General features: G+C 42.0%; 3 protein-coding genes across 4 annotated transcripts; 2 read left to right on the top strand and 1 right to left on the bottom strand.

Annotated features, from left to right (window-relative positions):
• Nucleotides 1-37: 37 nt before the first annotated feature.
• cunh14orf28 (chromosome unknown C14orf28 homolog) lies at nt 38-4,508 on the top strand. The gene is made up of 5 exons (XM_034122916.1): nt 38-325; nt 556-1,080; nt 2,078-2,167; nt 2,254-2,388; nt 3,275-4,508. The coding sequence occupies exons 1-5, from the start codon at nt 240-242 to the stop codon at nt 3,456-3,458; spliced, it is 1,020 nt and encodes a 339-aa protein (XP_033978807.1). The 5' UTR covers nt 38-239; the 3' UTR covers nt 3,459-4,508.
• Nucleotides 4,509-4,571: 63 nt separating this feature from the next.
• Nucleotides 4,572-12,493, bottom strand: LOC117476397 (kelch-like protein 28). The gene is made up of 6 exons (XM_034122902.1): nt 12,371-12,493; nt 11,254-11,514; nt 10,514-11,151; nt 9,951-10,394; nt 8,675-8,883; nt 4,572-8,000 (listed from the first exon to the last, which is right to left on the bottom strand). Exons 2-6 carry the CDS (start codon nt 11,512-11,514, stop codon nt 7,837-7,839), a joined length of 1,716 nt encoding a protein of 571 aa, XP_033978793.1. The 5' UTR covers nt 12,371-12,493; the 3' UTR covers nt 4,572-7,836.
• A 1,138-nt stretch (nt 12,494-13,631) lies between these two features.
• Nucleotides 13,632-26,868, top strand: LOC117476404 (TOG array regulator of axonemal microtubules protein 1). 2 transcript variants are annotated; one of them, XM_034122932.1, is made up of 23 exons: nt 13,632-13,904; nt 14,451-15,624; nt 17,383-17,449; nt 18,512-18,640; nt 18,818-19,081; nt 19,189-19,451; nt 19,560-19,783; nt 19,946-20,046; nt 20,141-20,305; nt 20,426-20,491; nt 20,975-21,144; nt 21,228-21,393; nt 21,969-22,196; nt 22,557-22,680; nt 23,008-23,113; nt 23,306-23,541; nt 23,684-23,842; nt 24,010-24,136; nt 24,537-24,652; nt 24,804-24,987; nt 25,102-25,321; nt 25,426-25,512; nt 25,620-26,868. In XM_034122932.1, the coding sequence occupies exons 2-23, from the start codon at nt 14,602-14,604 to the stop codon at nt 25,871-25,873; spliced, it is 4,479 nt and encodes a 1,492-aa protein (XP_033978823.1). In that variant the 5' UTR covers nt 13,632-13,904; nt 14,451-14,601; the 3' UTR covers nt 25,874-26,868. The 2 variants fall into 2 exon arrangements, with proteins under 2 accessions (XP_033978823.1, XP_033978833.1); XM_034122942.1 differs by having other exon boundaries at nt 13,633-13,904; nt 21,231-21,393.
• The last annotated feature ends 96 nt before the right edge of the window (nt 26,869-26,964 follow it).

Below are 26,964 nucleotides of genomic sequence, written 5' to 3' on the forward strand. Positions count from 1 at the left end.
CTACACAGAATGTAATAACGCTGAGAACCAGCAGAGGGCAGCACTGTATTAACACATCGCTTTGATATCCGTTAAAAACACAGCAGTGTTTGTATTTGCCCAACTTGACGTTTCATCGGGATTGTTTTGATCCTTGCCAGGGCGTCATCACTCGGATAACCACCAGAAAGTGCTAGAACAAACTATACTTAGATAGCTTTCTTCAGTCCGATTTAAGACATGAAGAAATACCGAGAGCTATGGAGAGTAGATACTGTGTTTTGAGCGATACCGAAGACTTCCAAACGCTAATAACAAACACTGAGAACATTCTCCACTTCGAAAGGTAAATAGATAGCAGCTGCTAATGTTTTAAGCTAGCATGCTTTTGGGGTTGTGTCTATTACTTGACATTGCGTTGCTTGTTTTGTCATTTCCAGCTGACTTACGTATGTTTACATAGACTTACTTGGTAGTAGTATTGCCGCCCTATTTTAACATTATCCAGTCCAAACCCATATGTGCAACAAACTAAACACCTCGGTATAATCCTCTGCTATGCATTTGTCTCTTTAGGTCTAAGACACTGTTTGAGGAAATCCGTGCCTCCATCAACAACAATGAGGAAGAGGATCGCTCCTTCTGGAGGCCTGTGCTGCCTTGGGGGGGCGTCTTTACTATTAAAGCAGGGCGAAAGGCTATATCCTGCACCCCTCTGTACGTCAAAATCAACCTCAAAAACACCTGCACCATCGATGGCTTCCTCGTGATCCTGTATGTGATCCTGCGGGACAACCAGGGCTTTCCCAGGGAGCTGGCTGTGTTCCTGGGCAAACAGTTTGTGGAGTACTTCCTCAACCTGATGGACTCCTGTGACTACACCACAGTGAAGGTGCTGTGGATCTTGGACAGGATGTCTAAAAGACAGTACCGCTCTCAGGTGCACAAGGCAGCACTGGAGATTGACCTGTTTGGGAATGAGCACGAGAACTTCACAGAGAACCTGGAGAACCTCATGTCCACCATGCAGGAGAGCCTGTGCACCAACTGGAGCTGCCCCAGCCGCTTCCAGGAGTTCATCAAGGTGACCATCAACATCAGGTACACTGCACACAGGGGTCATATTATCTGGAGGTTACACAGGGAACTGGATGCTACTTCTTAGAGAATCAAGGACCAGAAATGGGATGCAAACCGAGTACTGTAGTTGAGTAAAATCCAAGCAACTTTTACTTTACTGGAGTGTTTGCATTTTCTGCCCTATATACTCCACTACATCCAAGTGACACATATTGTACGTTTCACTCAAAGGCATGTGAAATGTTTCATCCCCTTCCTGTGCAGTGAAAACAGTGTATCTCCATATGTGTTGATGTTCACTCTTTTGATAAACTGAAGGATAAAGTTTTGCTTCTTGAGCTGAATAAACTATTTTAATAGGATCAGCTGCTAAATGCATTGTTACAAAGCATCATTGTTTTCCTCAATAACTCATGAAAACATGTATTTTTAGAGATGTAAATGCTGACAGGAGGACAGTGATGCTACAAACATTTGATGATCTTATAGAATACAATGCATTAATGTAGATTAAAATACACAACAGTACGAACAAGAAGTTAAAATGAACAAAAACATAAAAGTCAATAAAATGCAACACTTTAATGCAGCAGTACTATTAATTCAGATATCCAACATTTTAAAACACTTAAAAAGGAACAAATAAGTAAAAAATGTGAACACTTCTTCCACTACTTCTCAGGACGTAGATCAAGTGTGCACCAACAGCTGTCTTTATCTAGTCATACTCTGTAGCAAATGCTTAAAATATCAAATGTCTCTCTGGACTTTGTCCCTGTAGAGGTCCTTGTCAACACTTCAAATAGTACTAATGGCTTAGGTCAACTGCAGCAGAGATTCATACTTAAATAAGATGAATGTTCACCCCCTGACATACTAAACTAAATTCCACCTGTTTAAGTCTATGTTAATCCATATATTCATGCAATTAATCTGAATTGTCTTGGTATGAGAGTATTTTAAGTTGGTCAATGGTGTGTTATTGACAGGAACTCTATTTGTGATATTTTTCCTCCAGCCCTCCTCATGAGCTTCCTCACAGAGACCCCATCCAGTCGGCCGTGGACGAGTTCTTCTGCCCCAAACTCCTGCTCTGCTCAGAACTGGGGTGAGACCCAGGGAGGGTTTTTATCATCTTCTACTTCACTCAAGTATTATCTCCCTTCCTTAACAAATGTCTCCTTTTTTATTTAGGTGTGATGGACTGAGGGAGTTCTCTCAGAGGGTTTTCTGCCATGGACCCCCACCCTTTGTCATTCTCAACATGCAGCAGTGGAAGTCAGAGGAGCTGTCCTATGTTCCGTACCATCTAGCTCTCTGCCAGCACAGGTAAGGAGCTTCATGGGTTCTAAAGAAGAAGGATTATTAAAACAAATATTTCCCAATTGACAGAATAAAAAAACTGGCAAATTAAAGCTCAACCGATAATTAGCAAGTTTAAAATGTGTTTTTAATTGGCTTGGTATACAGTGCTGTACCAAAGCATTCTCCACATCGGATCATGAGATGATAGCACATTTATTAAAGGTCACCTATTATGCAAAATCCACTTTTTCATGTAGTCATTCACTTTTTCATCCTCTGTGTAAAGAGATTCTGGAAGTTTCAGGAAAAAAGATTCGCTCACTTTTTGTCCTGATCCATTTATATAAAAACCTGTCTGAAAATGAGCTGATCAGATTTTGCCCACTTTACGATGTCCTAATGTTTTTTTGGCTTGTGTAACCATTAGCCAATAACCAACCAAGGTAACCCCCCCCCCCCACCTTATCACCTGAATCTCCTCCTAGAGCACCATTGTGTTCTTTTTAACCAAATATCTCTCGGAGGGGCGTGGGGAGTGGCTCCTTATTTTCATCTAAAGTACCAGACAGAGAATCAGCACTTTTGGAACAGGGCTGAAACAGAGGGGATTATGGGATGCTGCAATGCATGATCTGTTTGGTATATCGAGCCAAACACTTCAGAGACATGTTTTGTATATTTCTGAGACCTATAATATATTGATGAAAAACAGTATAATAGGGGACCTTTAAGAAATATTTCTGAATTTAAAGACACAAGATTTGTTTTGCAAAATAAAGTATCTAGTTCTTCTTCTACAACTTTTTTTCTCAAGTATATTTTCCTCACAAATAGTATGCTCTTTCTTTGCCTATCCTGAACATCATGAAGACATTTTTTTTTTAATTGAAGAACTATTTTTTCTCCACAGGTACTTGCTAGAGGGCGCCACACTCTTCAACAAGGAGGAGCATCACTACTCTGCAGCCTTCCAGATAGACGGCTGCTGGATGCACTACGACGGTCTGAGGAGCGACAACCTCATCCTGCTGCACCGGCCCCCTGAGCTCCTGCTGGTCTCCTCTCTGGTCTACATCCGCTCCTCCGACAAGTGAACTTATCACACAAACTTCCTACAAATATGTTTTATACGATTATTTTCTACTTATCATATCATTAGTTATTTTTTGAGTCATTCCTGTCAGCTTCCTCTGCTGAATGACGCATGCTTCATTTGAGCTGACTGCTTGCAGAAATCTTAATTTGCTAAATTTCTTTTGGGCATGCTTGGTATCCAAGAATATAATGGACTATAATAGTTCTGGGTTGATATACCTAAATGACAGTAGCAGTGACTAATGCGTATTCAGTTACCCGACAAACGAGGGAGATTGATGTGTTAAAAACGCCATGGTTAATGGATTACACTCTTGAGGGTGCAGTTGCTATTGTATAGCAATAGGGGATGACAGTGACTGTATATCTAATTTCTATCAAAATTGCAAGTTTACAATTTTGCTGGTGCCTTTTTCTATTTACACCATGGTCTGAGGATGAAAACCAACCAAACAAGGCTATTGTCCCTGTCCAGGTTTACTCTTTTTGTGTAAAGATGTCTTAAATTGGCGGCAGGCATTCCATACAATGAGTGAGTGTTAAAATACAAATATCTTCATTTATGTATGAAGGATGAGGGCAGTCTGAAGTATCTTTTTTTATGTCACTACAACAAAGGAAACATGCATATTTACATGTTTAAAAAACCTTAAAGGAGCCCTATTATCCTCATTTTCAGCTTCATATTTGTATTTTGTGCCTCTATTGTGGCATCCGTACATGCTTTAATGTACAAAAAGGTCTTTATGTTCTCATACTGCAGCACCTCCTTTCATGATTGGCCAACTGCTTAGAGATGTACCGCCTCTAGCCTATTATGTACAATGTGTTGTAGCGCGAGCCTATAGAAGCGGAAGTGTAACATAGTTATGTTACAAGGTAAACAAAGGATAACACACTACAGGAAAGAAGCATAATAGGGCCTCTTTTTAGGAATACTTGGCATTACACAGTGCCTCTGCCAGAGAAAGTTCTGGAAGTGAATCCTGATGCATCAGTCATTGATCAGCCAATTTTCTTTCTATGCAGAATAAAAATATTTTGGAGTACACTTGTATTGGATTATTTTAGTTGGATGTGTATAACAAGAAGAGCCACATAAAAGCAGACAGTACCTTTTAAGGCAGGCATTTATTTTAAACTGGGTACAACTGCACCACACAAACTGACTAAAATGTATGTAAAATGTCTTCAATCAAAACATGATCAAATGTGAAAAGCTACGGTTTCTACGCCTAAGGTTATCTTGTACTTCCAGTATTAATCCACAGGATATAAAATTCAAGATCATCACCTTACTCCAGACACACAATGGGGGGGGTGGAAATGTAAAAGAAGCAGAGTGGTCTTTTGGCTAACATTGACATCAGTTTCAAAGGGTTTTTCTTTCAGACACAAACAGAGTGGCAGTCCATTGCAGACCAGAGGTGTTAGTCATCCATCTGCTTTCTTTGAACAAGCACTTTGGTGAGAGTGGTGGCAAAAACATGACATTGGTTAGGCCATAATGAAAATGCAAACTCAATTTCAACATCCCTTCTTTTTGCAGATTCACGTTTGCAGATATTTTCATCATCGTCCCTCCGAAATAAGTAGTTAATATACACCTCAAATCATGACACTGTACATAACATTGGTGCTGGATGAGTCATGGCTGCAGCACATAATTACGCCTGCGTGATTTGTGCTTTGGCTGTTAAGCAACTAACAAAATCTAGTACAATACACAGAATTAGAAAACAAAAATCAGGTTACAGAACATACAAAAATTATAATAAATACAAAAGAAGTCATTCACATCTTTCTAAAGTAACATTTTGCAGAATACCCTTAGGTTGCTTATTCATTACTCTTTCAAAATAAAGCAGAAATCGTAAAGACAGTACTCTACACTCAACAAGATGACAATATTGCAAGACAAATGTCATTAGAAGATCTCATCTGTAGTAATTCTTTCCCTAGTCATTTCACAAACATCAAGTTTAGAGTACAAATAGAAGAGCACATGTCCCGTCTAACATTTACAAGACGTTTGTGATGAGAACAGCTGATTTAAAAAAGAAAAATACAATTTAAATTAGGCCATTAATTACAATTAATGACACAATCAATCTGAATCTGCCTCGATAAACATATGTCTTGTACAAATGATCCAGCATGCACTACAAAATGACAACACAGGGTGTGTGGTGGGATGAGGCAAAGGTACCGTTTGATGTTCCATCAGACGTCCACAGTGAATCAACAGACATGCCATGTGGGGTTCTGTTACAGCAATATGAGATGCCTTGGCTTTTTAAAGAGACAAAAACAAAAACGCTATTCATCCACAGAGAGAACAGAAGTCTTATTGCATTATCTAAATGCCGTTATCCTAAATTAAACATATATACACAAATTACAATATGTATCAAATAGTTTGGTAAGTGCAATGCAGAGCTCCGTTACAGTTTCACCTGTGTGCAGACATCAGCGCACACAGACTCAAACTACACTTGAACATTAAGTGACTCAACATAACACACACACCTCACCTAGCATTTTCTAGCCTAGCGCTCCCTCTATTGCTGTGCATTGCTTGACCTCTCTGTTAGCCTAGCCACCCCCTCAAAGGCTGCACAATAGTGACACCCTCAGCCAGTCTGGAAGTCAAACACCCAGGGGAGCACTCCCAACACCCAGGACTGGGGACAGAGGGAACATGGCCTGAGTTGGTTGGCACAGCCCTTGGTGCATTACTAATACATTAGCAATAAGGACGAGAATAGAATGTTCCAAATTGTGGCACACGAAGGAAGCCGTTTCTAGCACTGGAGCAAAAAAAACAAAGTCATTTTTTGGCACTTCACATGAAGCTGTGAATGGATTATCTCAAACCTGAGCAAGATAGGGATCACATTTCACGCAGTTTGTAAGTGAAAAGAGCAAGTGTTGGAGCCAATCAGGGGATCGAGACAATGGCAAAGCATGCTCATATCCAGAAACAGGGAGGATGTGGGGAAGGGAAATAACAGAATCCATCCAAACAAAGTGCTAGATTTCCAACCTTTTAGATATTTATGAGGACAGAAGTTTGCAGTTTTCCAACCGCAGGCTTCCTTCCAGTAGGGCTTTATTTTATTGCATGGTTGAGGGCCATTCAACTATTAAATGCAAACAAATCAAATGAGTAACATCTTCCATAGTAATGTAGCAGAGGCTGAACAGAGGTTGACCTACTTGTGTGAGGCAACACAGACAAACAGCTGAATCCTGAATCCTAAATATAGCACCAGTTGGTATTGTGTACAGACCAAAGGGTGAAAGGAGGGCTAAGGTCGATTTCAACAATTGTGAAGAGTAGCAAGTGCATGACCTGACCTTAGGAAGATGTAACAGAAGATAGAACATGGGGGTTTCAAATGGCTCCGAGGATGAAGCAGAAACTGGCGACAAACTCTCTCAGGAGAATCTGTCACTCACCTCTACACTGACCCTGGGAATCAAACTACACACACATCCGCACACACACACACACACACACACTAGTGACCCAGTGCAGAAAAACATTTACAGGCAATGCACTAAAGGATATATTCATATCTATATATTTTATTTAGACTATTTACAAGAGAGTAAGGCAGCCCTTTTTGAAAATATAAAGATTCCAACTTTTCTCTTTTTTGTGAAGCACTGATTTTGATGCAGAACTCCTGGGTTGCTGAGCCCGAGCTTCAGCTCTGCACCCGGACACGTAACAAAACAATCCTATCTGACATGCATGTACCCCTCAAGCATACACACACACAGACACAGACACAGACACACACACACACACACACACACACTACATGGCCAACAACCACATACTCAAACAAATACACCAGCAAACTGCGGCGTTCTACAAAATCTGAACCCGTGGTTCCAGTTGCAGCGGGGAAATGAATAGAAAAAAATATCTAAGTATTAAACACAATTAATGGCATGAAGGAGAACAAATAAATGTCTGCTAACATAACAGAAAACAACTAAAAGTGACAAGTTTTCTCCCACAATCCTCTGGGAAATGGCTCGGAGTCCTCATTGTGGTCCAGCAGCAGTAGAGCGGTCGTCTCCTTGTGCCCGTGACAACAGGCGTCCAATCATCTTCCTCTCTGTTCCGCAGCTCTTCTCCATCTCTGCAGCCACGTCTGTGGTCTCCATCTAGCCAGCCAGCTAGCCCCGGCACATCCATCCACCCAGCAGGCTCTCTCTCTCTCTCTCCTCCGGTGTTCTCGGTGGTGTGCAGCGCTCCTCTGCACCTGGAGGATGAATGTGGGGGAGGAGGAGGAGACAACAAAAAAGAAACGTCTTTGTGTCTAAGTTCTCTTATGGGGTCCTAGCTGGCTGGGCCATGGGTCAAAGGGCAGTCAGACCAAAGTTGCAGCGGCAATACATCATGCCGCTCGAGTCCAACCAGCTGTCCGAGATGGGGTCGTAGCGCTGGACAGTATTCAGGTATGAAGACCCGGAGTGACCGCCCACCACATAGAGGTAGTTGTCCACAATGGCAGAGCCCACACCTGCAAGACAATGTCAGCCATATGAAGTTAATTACAGGAATGTCCCACCATTGTCTGGATGCAATTATCTTGGTTAAAATGATAGTCTGCATGTACTGATGAGATCCAATTTACTATAAATGAAAAAAGTAAGAGTTCATCCAAATATCAGCCATCTCTCCAAAATAATGGAAGTGGATGACACTCCTGTGGCGCATTAAGTGCCCAAAAATATTATTTGAAAAACTCTACAGCAATGTCTTTTTCCAAAAGTCATCACCTCAATGTTATTTAAGATAATCCACATAACTAGTTGTGAGCATTTTCATGTAGGAACTTGTTTTTTTCTACCAAATAATACGGGAATATCATATCAATGTAAAGACGGAAGCTTGCACGAGTGAATTATCATAAGCGCCAGGTCATGATATCTGCAAAAAGACAACGCTGTTAAGTTATTGTTTTTAAACGCATTTAATAGCAATTCTAGTATCTCCAACAGCCGCCAACTCACACCAAAAAAAGTTGCACTAGAGGTTAGAGGAAAAATAAATATTTAAAATGTTAGGGTAAACATTCCCTTTATGTCTTTACATGCAGTCTCTTAAGATAATGCCAATAGGAGTCAACAAAACCAAATTTGCAAAAATCACACAAACGGGGGGTTCAGTTATACCATTATAATGTAAACTCACCAGTGCGTGGTTCATTCATTGGCCGACAGGCTGTCCACTGGTTCTGATGGGGATCAAACCGCTCAATGCTAGACAGGTGTGACACTCCGTTGTGTCCGCCCACCACAAATATGAAGCCCAGCATGACGCCCACTCCGAAGTTGATCCTCTTGTCTGCCATGGGGGCTACCATTTCCCAGGCATCCTTGCTGGTGTCGTACCGCTCCACGCTGTGTGAACAAGAGGCAGCAGAGTCACTCAATGGTTTGAAAAGTCCAAACTGATGTCATCTTCCATCAATATGCAATCCCCCGACAGAGCCCCAGACATTTTTGACATTATAAAAAAGACACAAGTGGAACAATAGTTAATAAATAAAGTTATTGTTAAGTATATGATATTTATAGTATATAGTTCATTTGTCTATAAAAATTAATTGGACCAATAGGTAGTCATATTTGATTGTTAATTGCACATTTATAAGAGAACAGTATAAGTCTGATCTGTGATCCCACACATGATGCAACTATCAAGAGGGCAACTAATGGCAGTGGTAAGTCATCAACTTGGACAAAAAAATTCCCTGACAGTACCTGGAACGCTAGCAATCAGGGATTGTTTTGCAGTATGTAAAGACATTAGCCATTGTGGAAAGAAAAAAGAATTGTCCCCAAAGATTTTCCATCCAAACACATTCTCCTGAGGGGTTTCAGGAGTCAAGGAAACGAGCAACAGAGGCGCTGCTCTCGAGAGATCCACGGCAACAACAGAGGTCTAACCAGCAGCACACAGTCGGCACCATCTCCATGAAACTTCAGCAACCACTTCTGTTCACTCATTAACAAGATCCTGGACATTTTCTCAGCAACACTTGACATCCTTCACTTGATTACCAGTTCTATGTAATAACTAACAAGACTTTGAGGGAGAGAGCTGGTCGGGAGGTCTGAAAAGGGCTACAAGGTTTTCACTGAGATTAAAGACTATTTTAAAAAGATAGATAGGATGTGGTAGAGGACCACAAACTTAGATTGCTAATGACAAATGTCGTCTGTAGGAGCAAAGCAAGATTAGGTGCATATTTTGACCCTTTGTGGCTTTCTGCAGTGTTTTTATCATAGGGATCAAATATTTCGCTTTTCACAATTAACACTGACGAAAATCATGTAGTTCTCATACAAGTTCACAGTTCAGCTAGAGTAATTAGGTTACAAACTATTCCTTGTGTTTGACATCTCATAACATGGAGTACATATCCACAGGTACATAGAGCTCTATCAATTCTCAGTGATTTTACCTGTTCATATGGGCCGGGCCATAGCCTCCGATAGCGTACACCATGCCATCCAGCACTGCTGTGGCAAAGCAGCTTCGGGACTTGGTCATGGGTGCCACAGGCTGCCACTCCTTCAACTTGGGGACGTATTTCTCCACCGACTGGAGGTAGTACTGGCCGTCGTAGCCTCCGAGGGCATACAGCTCGCCCGCCAGCACCACCACCCCCAGTGTGCTGCGGCACTCAGCCATGCGCTCCACCGAGGACCAGGTGTTGCTCTCGGGGTCCCAGCTCTCCACTGTGCTCTCGTGCCTCCGATAGCTAATGCCCTGTCTCATGTGTGTGGCGATTCCTCCCACCACGTACACCTTGTGGTCCAGCACTGCCACTCCAAATTCATATCGGGGTCCACTAAGAGGGGCCAGTCCTATCCAGGAATCTGTCCGAGGGAAATACATTTCTATGCTGCAAGAGATAGATTAATGTCATCTGGTTAGTTTGTTTTTAAATACACAAAACAAAAAAGCAAGAAATCATTCAGAATTTGGAAAGTTGTCAATAGATCATAAAATGATTATTATTACCTTTCTAATGTTGCAAACAATCCCGCCTTGCCTCCTACTGCAAGCAGAACCTTGGGGGCACACCGGGGCCGCGCCGACAACACAGTCTGATAGGAAAGCCGGTGTTCGGGCATAAAATGATATTTAAGGGCCTCGTTGAGCAGGTGCTTGCATGCGTGGTCATCTCGTATAAGGTGGTTGGCTTCATATAGGCGAGTGAGAAATTTGACGCTGAGAAGTGGAAGGCGAACACAGTGCAGGAGCTGGGATAGATGCTGCTGCCTCTCAGTTACATCATATTTGATCCACGACTCCAGGGCGTAAAACACAGTCTCCTCTGTGACCACCTTAAGGCAGTCATTGGACACGATTTCATCTAACTCGGCCCTCGTCAGTTCGAAAAACTCCTCTGTCAAACAAACTTCCTCAAAGTTCTCACAGATGAACTTAGTTGCAGCCAGGCACAGGTCATGACAGCCATACGTCTCTGCAAAGCGGGAGATGCCTATACAGTTCCCAGCATCCAGCTGGCTCTCTAAGAAGGAGCAGCACTCCTTAAGTACTAGCTTAACCTGGAGTAAGTCGGCAGCCGGTAGCAGAGATTCCACCGTTTCCTGGGAGATAAACACGGTGCCAGTGTAGGCATACTCGACAATGGCCTAGAAAATAAAGAGTAAAGGTGTCAAATAAAAAATAAAAGCGGTACAGCAGTGAATCAGTGCAGTTTATATGGTGTGTGTGTGTGCTGTGTCCAAGCATACCTGCAAGGCAGTCTCATCGATGCACTGAAAATCCACCTCAGAGGTCTCCTTTTCTGACAGGTTACCTGTGAACATGGCCTTGAAGTAAGGGCTGATGCTGGCCAGCACTACTTTGTGGGCATGGATCTTGGCATCACCCACACGCAGGACAATGTCACATAGTTCGTGATCCTGCCGCAAGAGCTGGAGGCCTTGCAGCAGCTGCTCGGAGTGAGGCCGTTTCAGACTGGCAAACATATAGGACTGGTCCTGCTGGTCCATCTGAGAGCAGGAATCCACATATCAGTGCATTGTTGACATTTTGTGAAGGCTAGTGATGCAGTGGAATATTCTGATTAACTGACATGTGACCACCAGCCAATGGACATACTGTAAATCATCATGTAAATTAACCATTATCTTGTCCCTGCAACTACAAGCCTGAAAAGTCCTGTTCAACATGACGTAATTACAGCAATGATGCATTAAGATATTTGTTGTACTTATACAGTATTTATTACAACCTGCACGCATAGCAGTGCACTGTGAGGCAAGCCAAATAAGCATGATCTTCTTAATCCAGTGCTAACGCTACTTAAAGTGAACTAACCGTACTGGTTAATAAGCAATAAGCATACCGTTTGTGGTTAACCTCAAGCCAACCGCATTAATGCTGCTTTTAAGCTTCATGTTGTTCAGACACTGTAACAGTAACCGTTATATTTTGTTGACTGGGGCCTTGGCTTGATTTCTGAACGGAGGACATGGCCACATCAAAACTCGCTAGCTAACGTTACCTCTTAGCTTTACAGTAGAAGACAGCTAGTGCGCTAGCTTACACTCTGTAAAAAAAATAACCAACAGAAACAGAAATATATTCCCCAGCATATTTTCCATACATTAACATAAACCTCCATGTCACCATCGTATAGTCAACAATGTTCGCCTCCAGCAAATACACAGCGCCATTGCACTGCAGTCGGCGCAGGTTAGCTGCTAAAAATAAACACGGTTACTGTAGTTAGCTGAATCATTTGATAGATATACAGTAACATGGCTGACAGATACAGAACGTGACGTTATAGCCAGGTAGCTGTCAGATTAAATGTGTATAATGTCAAAGCAAGCAAAAACAAACCTGTAACCTATAGTCCGTCTGTGTGCCGCTGTAATGACCGATTTTGCAGTGGCGGAGTTCAGCAGCGACGAGTGGGAAGCCCAGGCGGCTATAAAGAAAACAACCTACTGCCAACCTAGCCACCGAGCTACAGATGAGCTCTTATAATAACGAGCTGTCGGAGCAGCACTCCCACTTCCGGTGTTTTCAAAATAAAACGACACTCACAGTTATTTCTAAGGAAAAGCTACAAGCCAATGTGTTATAACGATAGTAAACTTTACAACTTTTTATAAAGAAATATTAACATTATTCTAGACCGTTATGATAACGAGAAAACACACTTACACACATGAATGTTCTTATACCACACACAAATAATTATAGATAAACAGGTTTATGTTATGGTAGTACAACCTATCATTAACAGCTTATGACAATTGCATAAAAGGATAGGTAATACATTGTTTTTCGGTCTACCATAAAATGCTGACATATGCATGCAGAGTAGGCTATAGTATACTTGCCTTTGAAAGACTTTAAGTTAAATATTGTGTATAAAGCATATACAGACTAATTCATTAAATATACTATACTATACCTTTAACTGTTTCATTTTTATTATTGTATTTTGAACCCCAGTCGAATACACTTAAATTAAGATTATAAACAAGTAAAGAAACGGAGCGAAAGAAAACCACTAGTCAGTGTGACTAACTTAACATAATTGTAAACGTAAATGTTATTGTATTGTATACATATTTAATATACTAAAGGTAGCTGTAATAAAATAAGGGTTCAGCCTTATCAATTTTCAATTCAATTCAATAGCTTTATTAGCATGACCATACAGTATTGCTATACAAAAATACATATTTGAAACAAACTGCTACATTCAGTCAGCTCAGACAAAAATAATAATAAAGCATTTTTGCTTTCCTAATATATCATACATGAATACCAACAAAAAAAGTATTTTAGTTTGAGTGAGCATATAGGCACAGTTAAGAACTAAACAGAAGCAGCATTTACATAGACACATTTACAAATACAACCATATATACACACAATTCATATACAAAAATATTTCATAAAACAGCACACTAACAAGAGGGGCGGGTAATATTAATATAATAGTTCTATAGATATATGTGGAGTTCAAAACTAGTTAAAAGGACATAGTTTGTCCTGTTACATCTGAGTGTTTCCACTCTGTTTGCCTATGGAGCCCACGCCGCTGCTCTGTGCAAATGAACCGCCTGGAGGAGCTTGGAACTCGCGTCACCATGGAAGCGCTCAGTTTGCGACATGTATTCGCCATTTTGCCTCCTCGGTGTGTGTGTTGTGTGTGTTGTGTGTGTGTGGGCTCCTCTCTGTGTGAATACCTCCGTAGCTTTCAAACATTCAACACTCCAGACATACCAGCTGAAACATCCACGGAAAATGTCTGCACTCAGGAGAACCGTAGCCGCCGCAGCCTGACATGGACATTTGGACGACGTAACATTAGATAGACTCGTCGAGCGTCACGGAAGAGGATCAGGAGAAATGCGAGGTCTGTTTTACTGCTGTTTTCATAACTTTGCTAGCTCAGTCAGCCAGCACTAACCACCCACCACACTAGCGCAGTTAGCTTAGCACCGTTTGAGTGTTGCCGTTATCGTTAGCCAAGGTTCTTGGTAACGTTAGCTAACTCATGTAGGCTGCTTAACGGTAACGGTGTAACTTAGTCAGGGATTGATTATAAGACCATTGGACGCATTAGTATCGTATAACTGGCTAAGACTCCCATTGACACGCATTTTATTAACTCATGTTAGAATAACAGGGAGTAATGTAGCAGTTAATGTTATCTAACCATTCTGCTGATGACTACCGTGCATGAGAGCCACAAGTGGTTGTTGTGTCCATTCTCTCTATTCTAACGTAACGGTAGTCCATGATCATATTGTAGAGGAAACACTATGTCAATTAAAATCTGTACATTTACGTGGTTGTGTAACATGTTCAATAACATTAATAGCCATTTTTTCCCTCATAACACTCTTGAGTAAATGGAAATTGAATCGATCATGCGTTTTTGTATGTTTTACATTCACAGCTTGATAACCAGGAGGGTGGTTTTCCATCACCAACGACAGACACCTCAGGATGAAATCCCGAATTAAAGAGGAGGGATATTATTGTCCTCTCGGGCTTGTGTTTGCTTCTTTGGATTCTCAATTTTGACAGAAACCATAAGACCATCAATAATGATACCTGGATTGATCTCCCAGGAGTTACATGAGCTGCTTCTGGACCTGAAGAATTACCAAAATCGCACAAATGGGGTGGAAGAGCTTAAACAGATCCTGTCCGAAGTGGACATAAAATCAGTCCCATCCGGCAGTATTTTGGAGTTCATTAATTTCCTCCCTCGGCTTCTGGATGACAGTAATTTTAAAGTGTTGTATGGCACATTACAAGTTTTAAACGTACTTATTCAGAAGCTAGATACAGGTGTAGACAGATATTTCAAGCAGATAGTCTTAGTGGCTCTGAACACCCTAGGGGACACTCGCACCGTCACAAGAAGTGAATACATGAATGTTTTCCGACAGCTGATTAGAACTGTTGCACCACAACAAGTGTTAGATCTTGTGATTTGCAACTTGAAACAAAACAATTCAAGGGTACGGGAAGATGTCCTTAACATCATCATGGCAGCTATGCTCACTCATCCTAGAAAAGGTTTCAACATCCCCAAGCTTTGTTTTGAGGTTGCACCATACCTGGCAGACAACAAGAGGAAGGTCCGCCACGCCGCCCTTGAGCTGTTTGCCATTTTTGACTATTGCCTTGACACAGGGAAAAAACAGCCTCTAATGAAAGCTGTGGACATGGTGGAACTCAATGAGGATGCAGAGGGTCTCATGGCAGCTGTACAGGCAAGACGAGCAAGGCACGTCCTTCCTAAACTCTCCTCAGAGGGGATAGTGGAATATGGCTTGGTGGTCCCCAAACCAGGACACCGGTGCGCCCTGCAGCATGGTTCTGGGGCCGATCTGGACTGGGTGATGAACGGAGGGCGGATAAGCAGTGCCAGGAGCCACAGAACTGAACCAGACTGTGAGCGATTGTATGGCTATGGTAGCTTAGGATCCCTTACTGATGACCTTCCTCTTCAAAGAAGGATTGTCAGCGCGGGAAAAGGGAAGAACAAACTACCCTGGGAGATGTCGGGCTTCTCATCGAGTCAGACAGGCCAGCATTTAAATGGAAAGTGCTCTGAAAAGGTGGGTTCCATCATTTCTGTGTAGACAATATTCTCACTTATTATCTCTTGTGATAATCAAACCACCTGGAAACAGTACCAGATTTAGCATATGATTGCACTGACTCTAATTTCTGTTAAATTAAAACAGTTTTAATTGATATTCTGGTATATTGAAGGTTAATTTACCCAGAAAACGGATCGAAATGGTGTTCTTTTGGTTACCATTGATTGACATTAATGAAGCACCTATTGACTTAACAAGCTGAGTTCAGCCTCTCATTCCACTCTTTGAAATCCAAAGCAAGTAGGGCTTAATCAGTCATTTGGTAACTGCCAAAGCACCAAAGTGCTTTTCACATTAACTTTGAAAATACAGAGAATTTCATCGACCAGGCAGTTATGTTTGTTTTATCCGAATCAGTCAACAAGTACAGCCATCACAAAGAGCATGGGAGGAGTGGATATTTTGTGTGCATGCTTTTTCTTTTTCGCTCAGTTTACAGAGGAACGATGAAGCTAATCCACGGTAAAAATGAATCTCCAGAAGACGGGGCTTTTGAGCGATTGTTTACTGTCAGAATTGCACACTTGTTTTTTTGAACAAGCTGCGTCACATCCATAAACCACAATCCAAAAATAAACCTTAGAGGTGCCAATCTTCTCACAGAGAGTTTGGGGAGAAAAACCTGAATTTAGTTATGCATCATGATGCAGTAGGATTGGGTGCAGCATAAATATAGTTATATATTTCTACAATGAGCTCTGCAGCTTTCACTTCAATCAACCTCTGCTTGTTTCCATGATTGCATATTCTCTAGACGGCTTATTATTCTCGATCAGAGGTTTTTCGGTTTTAAATGATTATGAATAAGTCTGTATCTGTTGGCAGTGTAACAATAGGTTATATGGTATTTTTTAATATATGGCTCTCAAATCATTATGAACCGAGGGAGGTACAATCTCACTGAGACTATTCTTGGAAGTGATACAATGGGTGACTCATTTTCCTGCAATGTGACACTGCTGCTGCCAAGAGGATGATCGAACATCTTGAGAAAAAAATCGAGGTTATTCTACCACTTTAATGTTAAATATTTATTATTTGTATTAGCTAACAAACTAGAATGATTTGTGAAAAACACTCCATTATTCTAATACCGTCTATTGGTTTAGTTGAGTGGCTTTGTTGCATTAATTGACCATATTTTGTTCTGGAAACGATTATCCAGCTCAGAGCCTCTATCTGAAAAACCTTATGTTTACAGGAGTGTCTGTTTCCCAGCAACCCCATTACCACACAACACACTTACTGAAGGGGGCGTGAAACATAATCGGTAATATCACAGGGTTATGCTTGTAGAACATGGCTTGTTTGCTGCTCTAGTGTTGATTGCAATCACACTAAGTGCTGCACAATGCTGATCAGGTTTTAGGCAGTGGGAATAACCACACTCTCTGTGTCTGAGGCTGATGTCAAATCTGTCATCCTTCTGTCTCTACTTGATTTGTTCATCTCTGACTATGATTTCAAGGGTCGGCAGGCAGATAGAGTTTCACGAGAGGCTTCATGTATATTTAGTTAAGTCTGTTTACAGTAGCCTGGGCTCCAACTAAATGCCAGTGTCTCTTGTCTGAGCTGGACAGTATATGCTGCATCCCTTTGTTCAGGCAAGTGGATGGAATTACACAAGACTCCTGTTTGTTTAAGAATAGCTTTCCTTTAGTTATTTGAACTTCATCCTCTATTGTTGGATAATGCTGTTTTGTCTACTGATAGGTGGCCAATGAGGATTTCCTTCCCCTGTCTAGAAAGCTGAGTCCAGAGACCTACGTTCCCAGTTTCAGTAAGTACAAATACACCTAGCATTACTCGCATGCATTCCTCATGAGTTGACAAGTCATGGTGAACTGCAGCTGAACTTTAAATCGGTCTTTAAATTGGATTAGATTGCTGAGTCAGGGAGTCACTGGGCCACTTGTTACCACATGCCTTGAGATGAGCATGGTTGCTAGGCCAGAAAAGTCCAATATATTCACCAAGTGTATAGTCTTTTTAGCCTGCTGGACACAAGGTATCCTAACTGGAAAAAAAACTGATAATTTTCCTGTAAAATGTTCACGGTCAGATGCACTGAATGCTCTCAATGTAATAACAGTTTTAGTGTTGCAGTATTGCTTAAGTAAGAATCACCCACTAAATATCACTCATGTTGTAAAAGTAGGCCTACTCTGGGATTTATACGCTGGGTGAATTTCAGAGCCAAGAAGCTTTTGCAATTAGCCGATTGCAATAGAAAGTCCAGCCTAGAAAATCTGTGGTGTTAGCTGCGCTTACTATAGCAAGGTTGTAGATTTATAGCAGGCTGTTCTTGACGTCAAGTTCAAAATGACCTGGCGGCAGCTGATTACCCCTGAAGCACCAAAAAAAAAATGCACCAAAATGTTTACTAATATCTGCACTTGAGAACTTTTCAAGAATAGACATCTCTGCCAAAAGTTCTGGAACATATTTTTTACTTATTCGATTTAAAAATGTGTTCAGCTATAGTCACGCAGGGCCATTAAATCATTAAATTGTGTCTCAAATAAGATGCGGAAATGTGAAATTCTTCCCCATGGTACCACCAGAATATGAATTCCTCTACTCATTGCAAAGTAAATTACTGAGGCAAAAATGTGCAATGAAACTATTGGAGTATAATAACACATTGCCTTATAGTATAACCTTATGTAGTGAAGTAATTTCCCAAAACATATATAATTTACTTTAATGTATCATACAACTTAGAAGCAGACTATACAGTGTAACCTTTAGAAGTGAAGTTAGTGTTGTTAACATTATTTGCGTATATGGTGCGACCCTGTCAGGTTTGTAGCATGAAAGACAAAATCTACTTTCCATTTAGGTCCTGCACAGCCTCCAAAGTCGCAATCCCCCAGGAGGAGAGAGTCTCCTGCACGCCTCAGAAGAAGTGGAAGCCTCAACTTGGATACTGACATCTTTAAAAACAGCAACTTCTCTGACCAGGATGTTGGTAAGGACTCGTTACCTTAGACTGATCTGCTTGGGTTAAAAGATGTCCAAAACCCTTTTAATGTCCAACCCTTTTAATGCGTCGTGTTAAACATCTCACCAGTATTGAATCATTTTGTACCTTGTATCTGTTCCTGATGTGCTGTTCCTGATGTGTGAATCCTCCTCTGTCTCACAGTGGCACCAAAGGGGCGCATACTCTCGAGGAACCCCAGTGTTGAGCGCACGTTCTCCCTCCCCGCGAACCCCACCACATCCGGATCCTTTCTCCTGCCCTCCTACCCGCTGGCGACACTCCCCGGAGGCATGCTTACTCCGTCACTATCCCGCCGCCACGCAGACTCCTCCCTCTCTATGTCCAACACATGGCCCAATAAGAGAGAGAACACCCCTCAGCAGCGAGACGGCAGCCCCTGGAGAGACACAGCCAGCACAGCGAAGGGTAATTAATCCTTCTTTTTTTTTAACTAAGTTGAGATGTGTCAGCTGAATGTCAAAATGTTGTTGCCTCTTTGTATCATCTGTTTTTTCTCCTCCCTGCCCCTCTAGGAGAACCTCTCTCTAGCAGATGCTCTCCCCGGCCTCTGCGTGCCTCCCTCATGAGTTCTTCTTCCACTTCGTCGTTTCGCCGGGCTCTAAGCAGCACCAGGGCAACCCTTTCTATCTCTCCTGTTGTACCAACAGCAGAGCAGGTACACTCCAATAATGGCCAGAGGCACAATGCTCCAGGAAGCCCTCAGAATCAGCAGCTAGAAAAGGACCTTCATGTTGACCCTGATGCTAAAGAGGATGACCCTCTGGACATGCAGGAGGTCAGTGAACACACAATACACACTTAAAGAGACACACAGTGTGCTAGTGCAGGAGTTAATGAAATTCCTCAGTGCTCATATCTGCCAATTTGTGTGTTTTGATCACAGATGCTGAACTCCCTGCGCTCTTTGCGCAACAGCGCAGCAAAGAAGAGGGCCAAAGTGAGCCTTAGCAGTTCAGATCCAGACAGCCCTGACTCCGCTGTGAGGCTGGACCTGGGCCTGGACTCGCCATCACACACATCTCCAATGCTAACCAGCTCAACCAGTGAGAGTGGACTTTCCAGTCTGAGCTCAATCGCCAACTCCAGCTTCAATGGCAGCAAAGCCAGGTAAAGAAATAGCGCAGAAATATTAGCAGGCATTTCTCTGAAACAGTTAGAAGTTATACTGTAGCAGTGATAACCTGATACCCATTTGGGGTTGTTTAAATGTATTGCACATTGCTAAGGAGCTTTCGAGCATAATTTCTCCCTTGTCATATCTGTCAACAGTTCAGGAAACTCTGCCTCTTCAGGAATGAAGCCTCGCATTGCAAGAGTGCCTTCTGCAAAACTGAGGTCTTCTGTTTCCATGGACTTCAGCAGCCTTCAAGGTATACATGGAAAAACATGGCTTTGCTCAATTCATTTTTTTGTTTCGTTAACCTTTTTTAAGTCTCTGTATCTTTTTGTTGTGTTCTTATTAAGGATTATCTCAGAGAAACGAACTTCCCTCCGAGGTGGGTGTTGTTGGGCAGAGAGTCACTTACTCCAATGGATCAATCAAAACTGAGGAAGACTCAACAGGACCCGCCCCTCCTTTGGTCAAACAGGACTTCCGGCAATCAGTCAGAGCTCTGAAGCCTGCCAAAGGTCAGACAGCTGTGATATCAAACAGAACAGAGGGTTGTTTCGCAAGATTCACCTGGTAAAAATGTTTTATGTGCCTTATAATAAAAACATCAATGAGTATTCCTCTTCTTTGAATCTTAGGATCTCAGAGCAACATCAGCAGGAACTCACTAGCTACGGATCTGCCTGAAGGAGTCATTGGAAGAGGTCAGTCTGTGCAGATCCTGATTTGTGCCCATATGTCATCAATCAGTTGTCCAATATTATGTTGCTGAAAGGTTTCTAGCTGAGTTTTAACATATTGAAATTTAAGTGATTTGTTCCCCAAAGCCATGCCTCAGTTATGTAGGAGCATAACCAACATATTTTAAGTGGGCATTGGGCTTCATTCATTGGCAGTACAATAACCTGTAGATAGGACTCAACAGGCACACGCTTTCAATTTACGAGGAGAATTAGATTTCTCATTATTAAGTATTACATGGATCAGACTTTTCTTCGGGCCTTTCTCAAAACCAATTTAAGAAAAAACTAAAAAGCTATTGGTGAATGAGCCCCTTTGTTTTCCCATAATCAGACCACTTTTGCAACATTTTGATTACATCTTATTACGGATTCTTTAAGCAGTTGAGAAGGTCTCAATAACACATTTACGTTTCCTGCAAACATCTTCATCATTCTTTGTCTCAGGCGTGTTCGGCACTGCAGTGTCCTCGGGCCGTCCAGGAGTCCCCTCGTCACTCGAGCAGGGTGATTTTGTAGCAAAACCCCCCCCTGACCTCTCAGCTGGCCTCTACAGCCATGCTCTGTCTGGCAGCCACCTGGACTGTGTTGACAGCCCCCGTCCAGATGAGGCTAAGGTTAGTCACACCTTTTCCAGTGCTAAAATAGTAGTACATCCTACCAAGTTTCCAGTTACCACCTGCTTTGTTTTGTTTCCAAGCAGAAGAACGCGAGGTTCCACCGGGATAAGATGCGGCGGCAGGGTCTGGATCAGCAGGAGGGGCAGTGCAGTCAAGCGGACGTCTCTCGAGACACCATCCGCCACCGAGTCAGGCAGATGCTGTCGGACTCGCCCACAGAGGAGAACAGAGAGTTAATCATCAAAGGCAAGAGAAGAAAGATTTGGAAACCTTAACCAAGTGCTTTTATTTTTGCTTTAATTTATCCTCTTTATAATTAGAATTTTAGTCAGAATTTAGAATTTCACTGAGAGCAATTATAAATGTATAACACAGCCCATTATAAGGTATACCTTTTTTGTTGCATAAGGTTTATGCAGGTGCTGAAAACCTTGAGAATACTTGTATTATAATGTAGGGATTTAAAGGTTTTAGAGAAAGTGCTTAAACATTTTAATTGAGAGGGTCAGTACAACACCACAACTAACTATAACCTCAATGGTAGACATATAATTGAATTAGACACTATTATAGTGTCAAAACACAGGCGTCATTATTATAAAAGCTAACTTTGTGTAAAAACATTTGTATTGGAATTAATATAGAAAACAATGCTCTAAATGCTTCTTTAAAATACTGGAGAAGTGAGTGAGGAGGTAGGAACCCGGCATATTGAGCTTCCTAAGCAGATCTTGCTTTAATGCCTTTTTATTGTATCCTCATGCACTTAAGATAAATCATCCACATATGAAGCTCATTAGGTTTTTTTTTTTGTTTTGTAGATCTGCATCTGAACGGCAGCACACTGGCATCCACCAAAGCAGAGCGTCTCTCCGATGAGTCCCCTATCAGCCCCACCAGCCCACTGGGACCCCAAAGCCCCAGCAAGTGCTTGACTCCTCCGCACCAGCCAAGCCCCCCCACAGTGCCCCCCAACTCCAAAAATCAGTCCCGTCTAAGGAGGGCCCCTAGCCTCAGCAGAACCCGACCATCACTTTCCCACAGCTCGGGTAAGTGCTTCTCTGTTTTTTAAATAACAAAAAATGTCACTGTACCTTTTTATCATGTTGCGATCCCTCAGTCGGTCTGACACTGGCCTGCTTTCAGCATTATTCCACCCCATTATAAATAGATGAACCAGTGCTTCAACAGGCCTTTTGTTTATGGAAATTATATGCTGGCACATTAATTAGACTGTCAGAGCGCGGGTGAATAAGATGTTTGCTTTGGGTAATGTTCCACAATGCTCTGTTTTGACAACCTACTGTTAATGCACCGCCACCCACACACGCGCTGCTTGTTTTCACACTGATAGAGATGTAACATGAGACTAAATCTATGTGTTGTGTGCTGCCTGACGGTTCATTTAGACGAGCTCTCCCCTGGTACTCCGGGACACAAGAAAACCCTCTCTGAGCCTCCTGAGCTGTGTCCTTTCTCCAAGCCTGACCTGGCACTCACGCAGAGCTTTAACCTGCTGAGCTCCGAGGACTGGTGAGAAACACTCGCATGCTACAGAGTCTCAGCTGCACTGCTCTGGGAATAGAAGTTGCAATCCTTTATGCTGATAACTCAAATCCAGGATAAAGGTTTATAAGATATAGAATAGCATGAACATTTGATTTTGCATGCATTGATTAGATAAATAATTGAATTCATAGAATAATATTAAATGTCATGTCAGTAAAATACCTTTTGAATTAAAGAGACACCGCTAGTCAACATATATTATACCTAACGGGAACGACATTTAGAAACTTTGTCAACAAAATGTCTCCCAAAGAAATGGTCTACTAAATTATTCTTTTTCTTTTTCTTCAGGGAGAAGAAGATCGAGGGTCTGACGTTCCTGCGCAGTCTGGCTCACTACCACTCAGACACACTCCAGGGCAGGCTTCATGATGTCTGCCTGGTTCTCATTCAAGAGGTAGATTAACTTGTTGTATAACGCTCCCACATAAATTTTTAATTTTGCCTTCTGAACTTGAAATGCCTCACCCCTGATTCATATCGATATCCGATTTTGATATCTGTGTCTTAGTAGTGTCTTGATATCCTGGCTGACTGCCTGGAATGACTCAGTTTCCTGTTAGGTATTTATAATGACAATCTCATTTAGGTAAAGAACCTGCGGTCAAGCGTCTCCAAGGTCGCAGTGTGTACGCTGTGCGACATGTACAGCCACCTGCAGAAGGCCATGGACCAGGAGCTGGATGGCACAGTCAAGGCTTTGCTGCTGAAGGCCGGGGAGAGTAACGCCTTCATCAGGCAGGATGTGGATGCAGCACTGGACTGCATGGCTCAGCACTGCACACCAACTCGAGGAATTAATGCTTTGCTTTCTGGGGGTCTCAGGTCAGTAGTTATCTCTACATAAATAGAGTGCTGTTTCACACACTTACGGTTGAGAAATTCCGTGGTACCTTTGCACTATTTTTAACACCCAATAAAACATTTCTATCTTTGATTGCTGAATGGTTTTCTCCTCTTCTGACAGTAATCTCAACCCAGTAGTGAGAAAATGCACGGCCCAGCACCTGGCTAATCTGATGGAGAAGGTCGGTGCCGCCCGCCTCCTGTCCGGAGGTAAAGATCTCACTGATAGAATCTTACCTGCCGTCACCAAACTCGCACAAGACTCCTCACAGGAACCCAGGTACGCCAATTTGTTGCTTTAGAGTTAGGTTTTTGCAAATGGGACTACTGGGCCTCATTCATGTGCACACATCCTTGCTTTTTTTGAGAACTAACATATACATATGACAGAGACTTTTGATATTCAATTATTGTGAGTTTTCACTATCATATTGGTTTAACAAACAGGTATTTTGGGCGTCGAATGCTGCTGTCACTGTCCTCCCACCCTGACTTTGACAAGATCCTGGAGAAATATATCCCCACCAAAGACCTGCCGGCAGTCCGAGAGACCGTCTTCACTCTCAAGACAAAGGTACGACTTTTTGTTGTGTTTTTATTAACCTTTATTGCTTAAATGTAGGGCAGGTAATTCACTTCAGAAACACTTTTTGTTATATTCCATGGAATGCTCTTAACATCCCGATAGCAATGAATACATTAAATGCTTTGACAATAAATACATTAAATGTCATCTGTGGCAGCCGTGGTGCTGTAAAAAGCACGACCAATCATCAACTTATCTCGTGCCCTCATTGGTCATGTTCGTGTGTGTTGGAGGAGGGGCTCTGTAAGGAAGTGTGAAGGAAGGGGCAGTTTTTTTTTCGGCGTACTTTCAAATTCTAGCGCACTCGAGCTGGTTTCTCCATTCTTACCTACCCTACCTTTAAGGTTACACCGCAATCTTACCTGGAGATTGTTTTTGTTTTTCTTAGGGTCTTGGTGAGATTCCTCAAGACTCCCAGTCAGCGAGGGGTAGACGCTCCCTCCCAGGCAGCGGGACAGTCAGGGCCTCGTCTCTCACCAGAGAGCCGCTCCAGCAGACCAACAGGTGGGTGGAAAATCAACCAGGACAGCAGCACTGTACAGCCCAAATTCAGCAGAAGTTTAGACTTTACCACGCATATAGGAAGTACGTTATTCAAGCTTAACTCGTAGGTTTATACAAGTGATCCATTTGATATATTTTGAATTATCCACAGGGAGGCGAACAGCCATAACAGCTGCAGATCTCAGACCCAGAGTATTGCAGACAAGACAGAATACATCAAGCAGATCTCAGATCTGCTCGGTTCAAAGGACTTCAGAGAGAGGATCAAGGGAATCGACCAGTTAGCGGCTGACTGCCAGCACAACCCCAACATGGTCATCAAAAGTATATACCCGGTCAGTGCTTTTCCAAATCCTATAAATATTTCCTCATCATGGTTCTCAGTTACCATCAGACTGTGTTTATATTGAAAAATCTAAAAAATGTCTCTTCTTAACTTCTTCTTTCAGTTGTTTGATGCTTTCAAGGCCCGGCTGCAGGAGTCCAACAGCAAGGTCAACCTGCACGCCCTGGAGTCCCTACAGAAAATCTCCCACTTGATGAAGGACAACCTGTCCCAAGTGGTCAACATCCTGGTCCCAGCAATCGTGGACAATCACCTCAACTCCAAGAACAACGCCATTTACTCTGCTGCTATTGGAGCTATTAATGCACTTATCCTAAATCTCGGTACTCATTTTGAGCATTCAAATATTTCGGGTAGAAGTCAAATCAAAGGCTCAGTCTTTTTGGAGAACATGTCTTTATTTGACTTTCTTTTGTTTCCATGACAGATACAAGTCTTCTTCTTCAGCCCTTTTGCACAAAAGCCCAGTTTCTAAACGGCAAAGCGAAGGTGGATATGATTGAAAAAGTTGCAGGTAGGTTTGATGGGAAAAGTCTGAACACTGTTATTAGTTTCACCTTTGGCTTCTAAATCAGTTTGTTTTTCTCACCACCTATTGTTCCTTCTCATTTTTATTTCCAGAACTTGTGACAGAGCTCTATCCTCGCAAGCCCCAGATGGTGGAGCAGAAGGTGGTCCCTCTGCTGTGGCACCTCCTGGGCACCTCCACCCACAGTGGCACCATTCATGGCCGGGGCGGCAGCGTGAGGGGTGCGACCGCAAACCTGTGCCAAGCCCTTCACGCCCAGATGGGGTCCAGCCTGACGGAGTGTGCTGCCTCCCAGCCTGCCAATGTCCATAAAGGTTTGAACGAGATCCTGAGGAACGTATCCTAAAGGTAAAACAGAACCCAAGCACGCCCTAATGTTGGAAGAGAAGAACATTAACACTGACCTTACTTGAAGACGGAGATGTTCTACATTTCTTATAGTGCCTGCACTTTTATATCAATAAAGAGAAAGTCCTTTTAAAAGAAGGGGCTCTTAATGTTGTCTCAGTGAGATTTCCTCTGGTACGGAAGCATGGTAACATACAGACTTCAGGTCTTACACATACTCAACCTGCTCTCTTTGCACTTTGAAAAGGTAGCTCATTATCATGATGGACTTCATGAGTTTTACATTTAAATTATATGATTGTCATTGCTTTTTTTTTTTCATAACCTAAACATGTACTGTATACAAATCAGAGACACTATTACAGAATTTAAGATTGAAACGCACAAAGACAGGGACCTGAAAGATGTATATATTTTGCTGTTTCCTCAAATGTGATGTCATATTTTGAAAATGTCTTATGTAGTGGTTGTTTTTTTTGTGAATTGAGATTAACAAGAATAGTACAAAATACTTTTGTACAGTTCAAATGTGTATTTGCACAGTATTAGCTTAATCTGTAATCGTATGCTGTTTAATGGTACAGTTTATAATTTATCTATAGTGTAATGGTTTTGTTAAAGTCTTGTTAATGATGCTCTGAGTTGGTACCGTCTGTCCTTTTTTTTGCATGACCAAAATGTACTGGCAAGATCAAAATGTTTTATTTTTGTTAAGGAAATATACATATATCATGTATGTTTGTATATATGAACACTGATGCCTAGATCGAAATGGAACCAATTCTCCTGGACGGGGTGAGAGGAAGAGGAGCTGAGTTTTGCTCCTGCGTTTTCCTGAGAAACAGTGACGGCTCAGATCTGATTCTGTCTCAGTATAGTGCCAGTCTTCAAGTAGCCTTTTAACTCATCAAATTGTTAAATTATATTGAACTTGTTTGTGAACAAGAGCAAAGACAGATTGATATATAAATAAAGTGTTTTATTTCTGTAAAACCAACTTCCAGGTGTCTCATTCATGTCTTAATGTGATCGGGAAATGGGTTCTTTGACCACATCTGTAAAGGGCTCATTTAAAGCGATAACATTTTG

The sequence above is a fragment of the Trematomus bernacchii genome, unplaced genomic scaffold (assembly GCF_902827165.1).
Source record: "Trematomus bernacchii unplaced genomic scaffold, fTreBer1.1, whole genome shotgun sequence".
NCBI lineage: Eukaryota > Metazoa > Chordata > Actinopteri > Perciformes > Nototheniidae > Trematomus > Trematomus bernacchii.

What these genes read in the sequence shown, in the direction of transcription:
- cunh14orf28 (XM_034122916.1), top strand. Translation starts at nt 240, where the DNA reads ATGGAGAGTAGATACTGTGTTTTGAGCGATACCGAAGACTTCCAAACG. An exon ending in CTGCTCTGCTCAGAACTGGG is followed by an intron (nt 2,168 to 2,253) that starts GTGAGACCCAGG and finishes TTTTTTATTTAG; the next exon opens with GTGTGATGGACTGAGGGAGT. An exon ending in CTAGCTCTCTGCCAGCACAG is followed by an intron (nt 2,389 to 3,274) that starts GTAAGGAGCTTC and finishes TTTTCTCCACAG; the next exon opens with GTACTTGCTAGAGGGCGCCA.
- LOC117476397 (XM_034122902.1), bottom strand. Translation starts at nt 11,514, where the DNA reads ATGGACCAGCAGGACCAGTCCTATATGTTTGCCAGTCTGAAACGGCCT. An exon ending in TTGTTTGCAACATTAGAAAG is followed by an intron (nt 10,395 to 10,513) that starts GTAATAATAATC and finishes TATCTCTTGCAG; the next exon opens with CATAGAAATGTATTTCCCTC. An exon ending in AATGAATGAACCACGCACTG is followed by an intron (nt 8,001 to 8,674) that starts GTGAGTTTACAT and finishes ATTGTCTTGCAG; the next exon opens with GTGTGGGCTCTGCCATTGTG.
- LOC117476404 (XM_034122932.1), top strand. Translation starts at nt 14,602, where the DNA reads ATGATACCTGGATTGATCTCCCAGGAGTTACATGAGCTGCTTCTGGAC. An exon ending in TTGCTTTCTGGGGGTCTCAG is followed by an intron (nt 23,542 to 23,683) that starts GTCAGTAGTTAT and finishes CTCTTCTGACAG; the next exon opens with TAATCTCAACCCAGTAGTGA. An exon ending in TCTTCACTCTCAAGACAAAG is followed by an intron (nt 24,137 to 24,536) that starts GTACGACTTTTT and finishes TGTTTTTCTTAG; the next exon opens with GGTCTTGGTGAGATTCCTCA.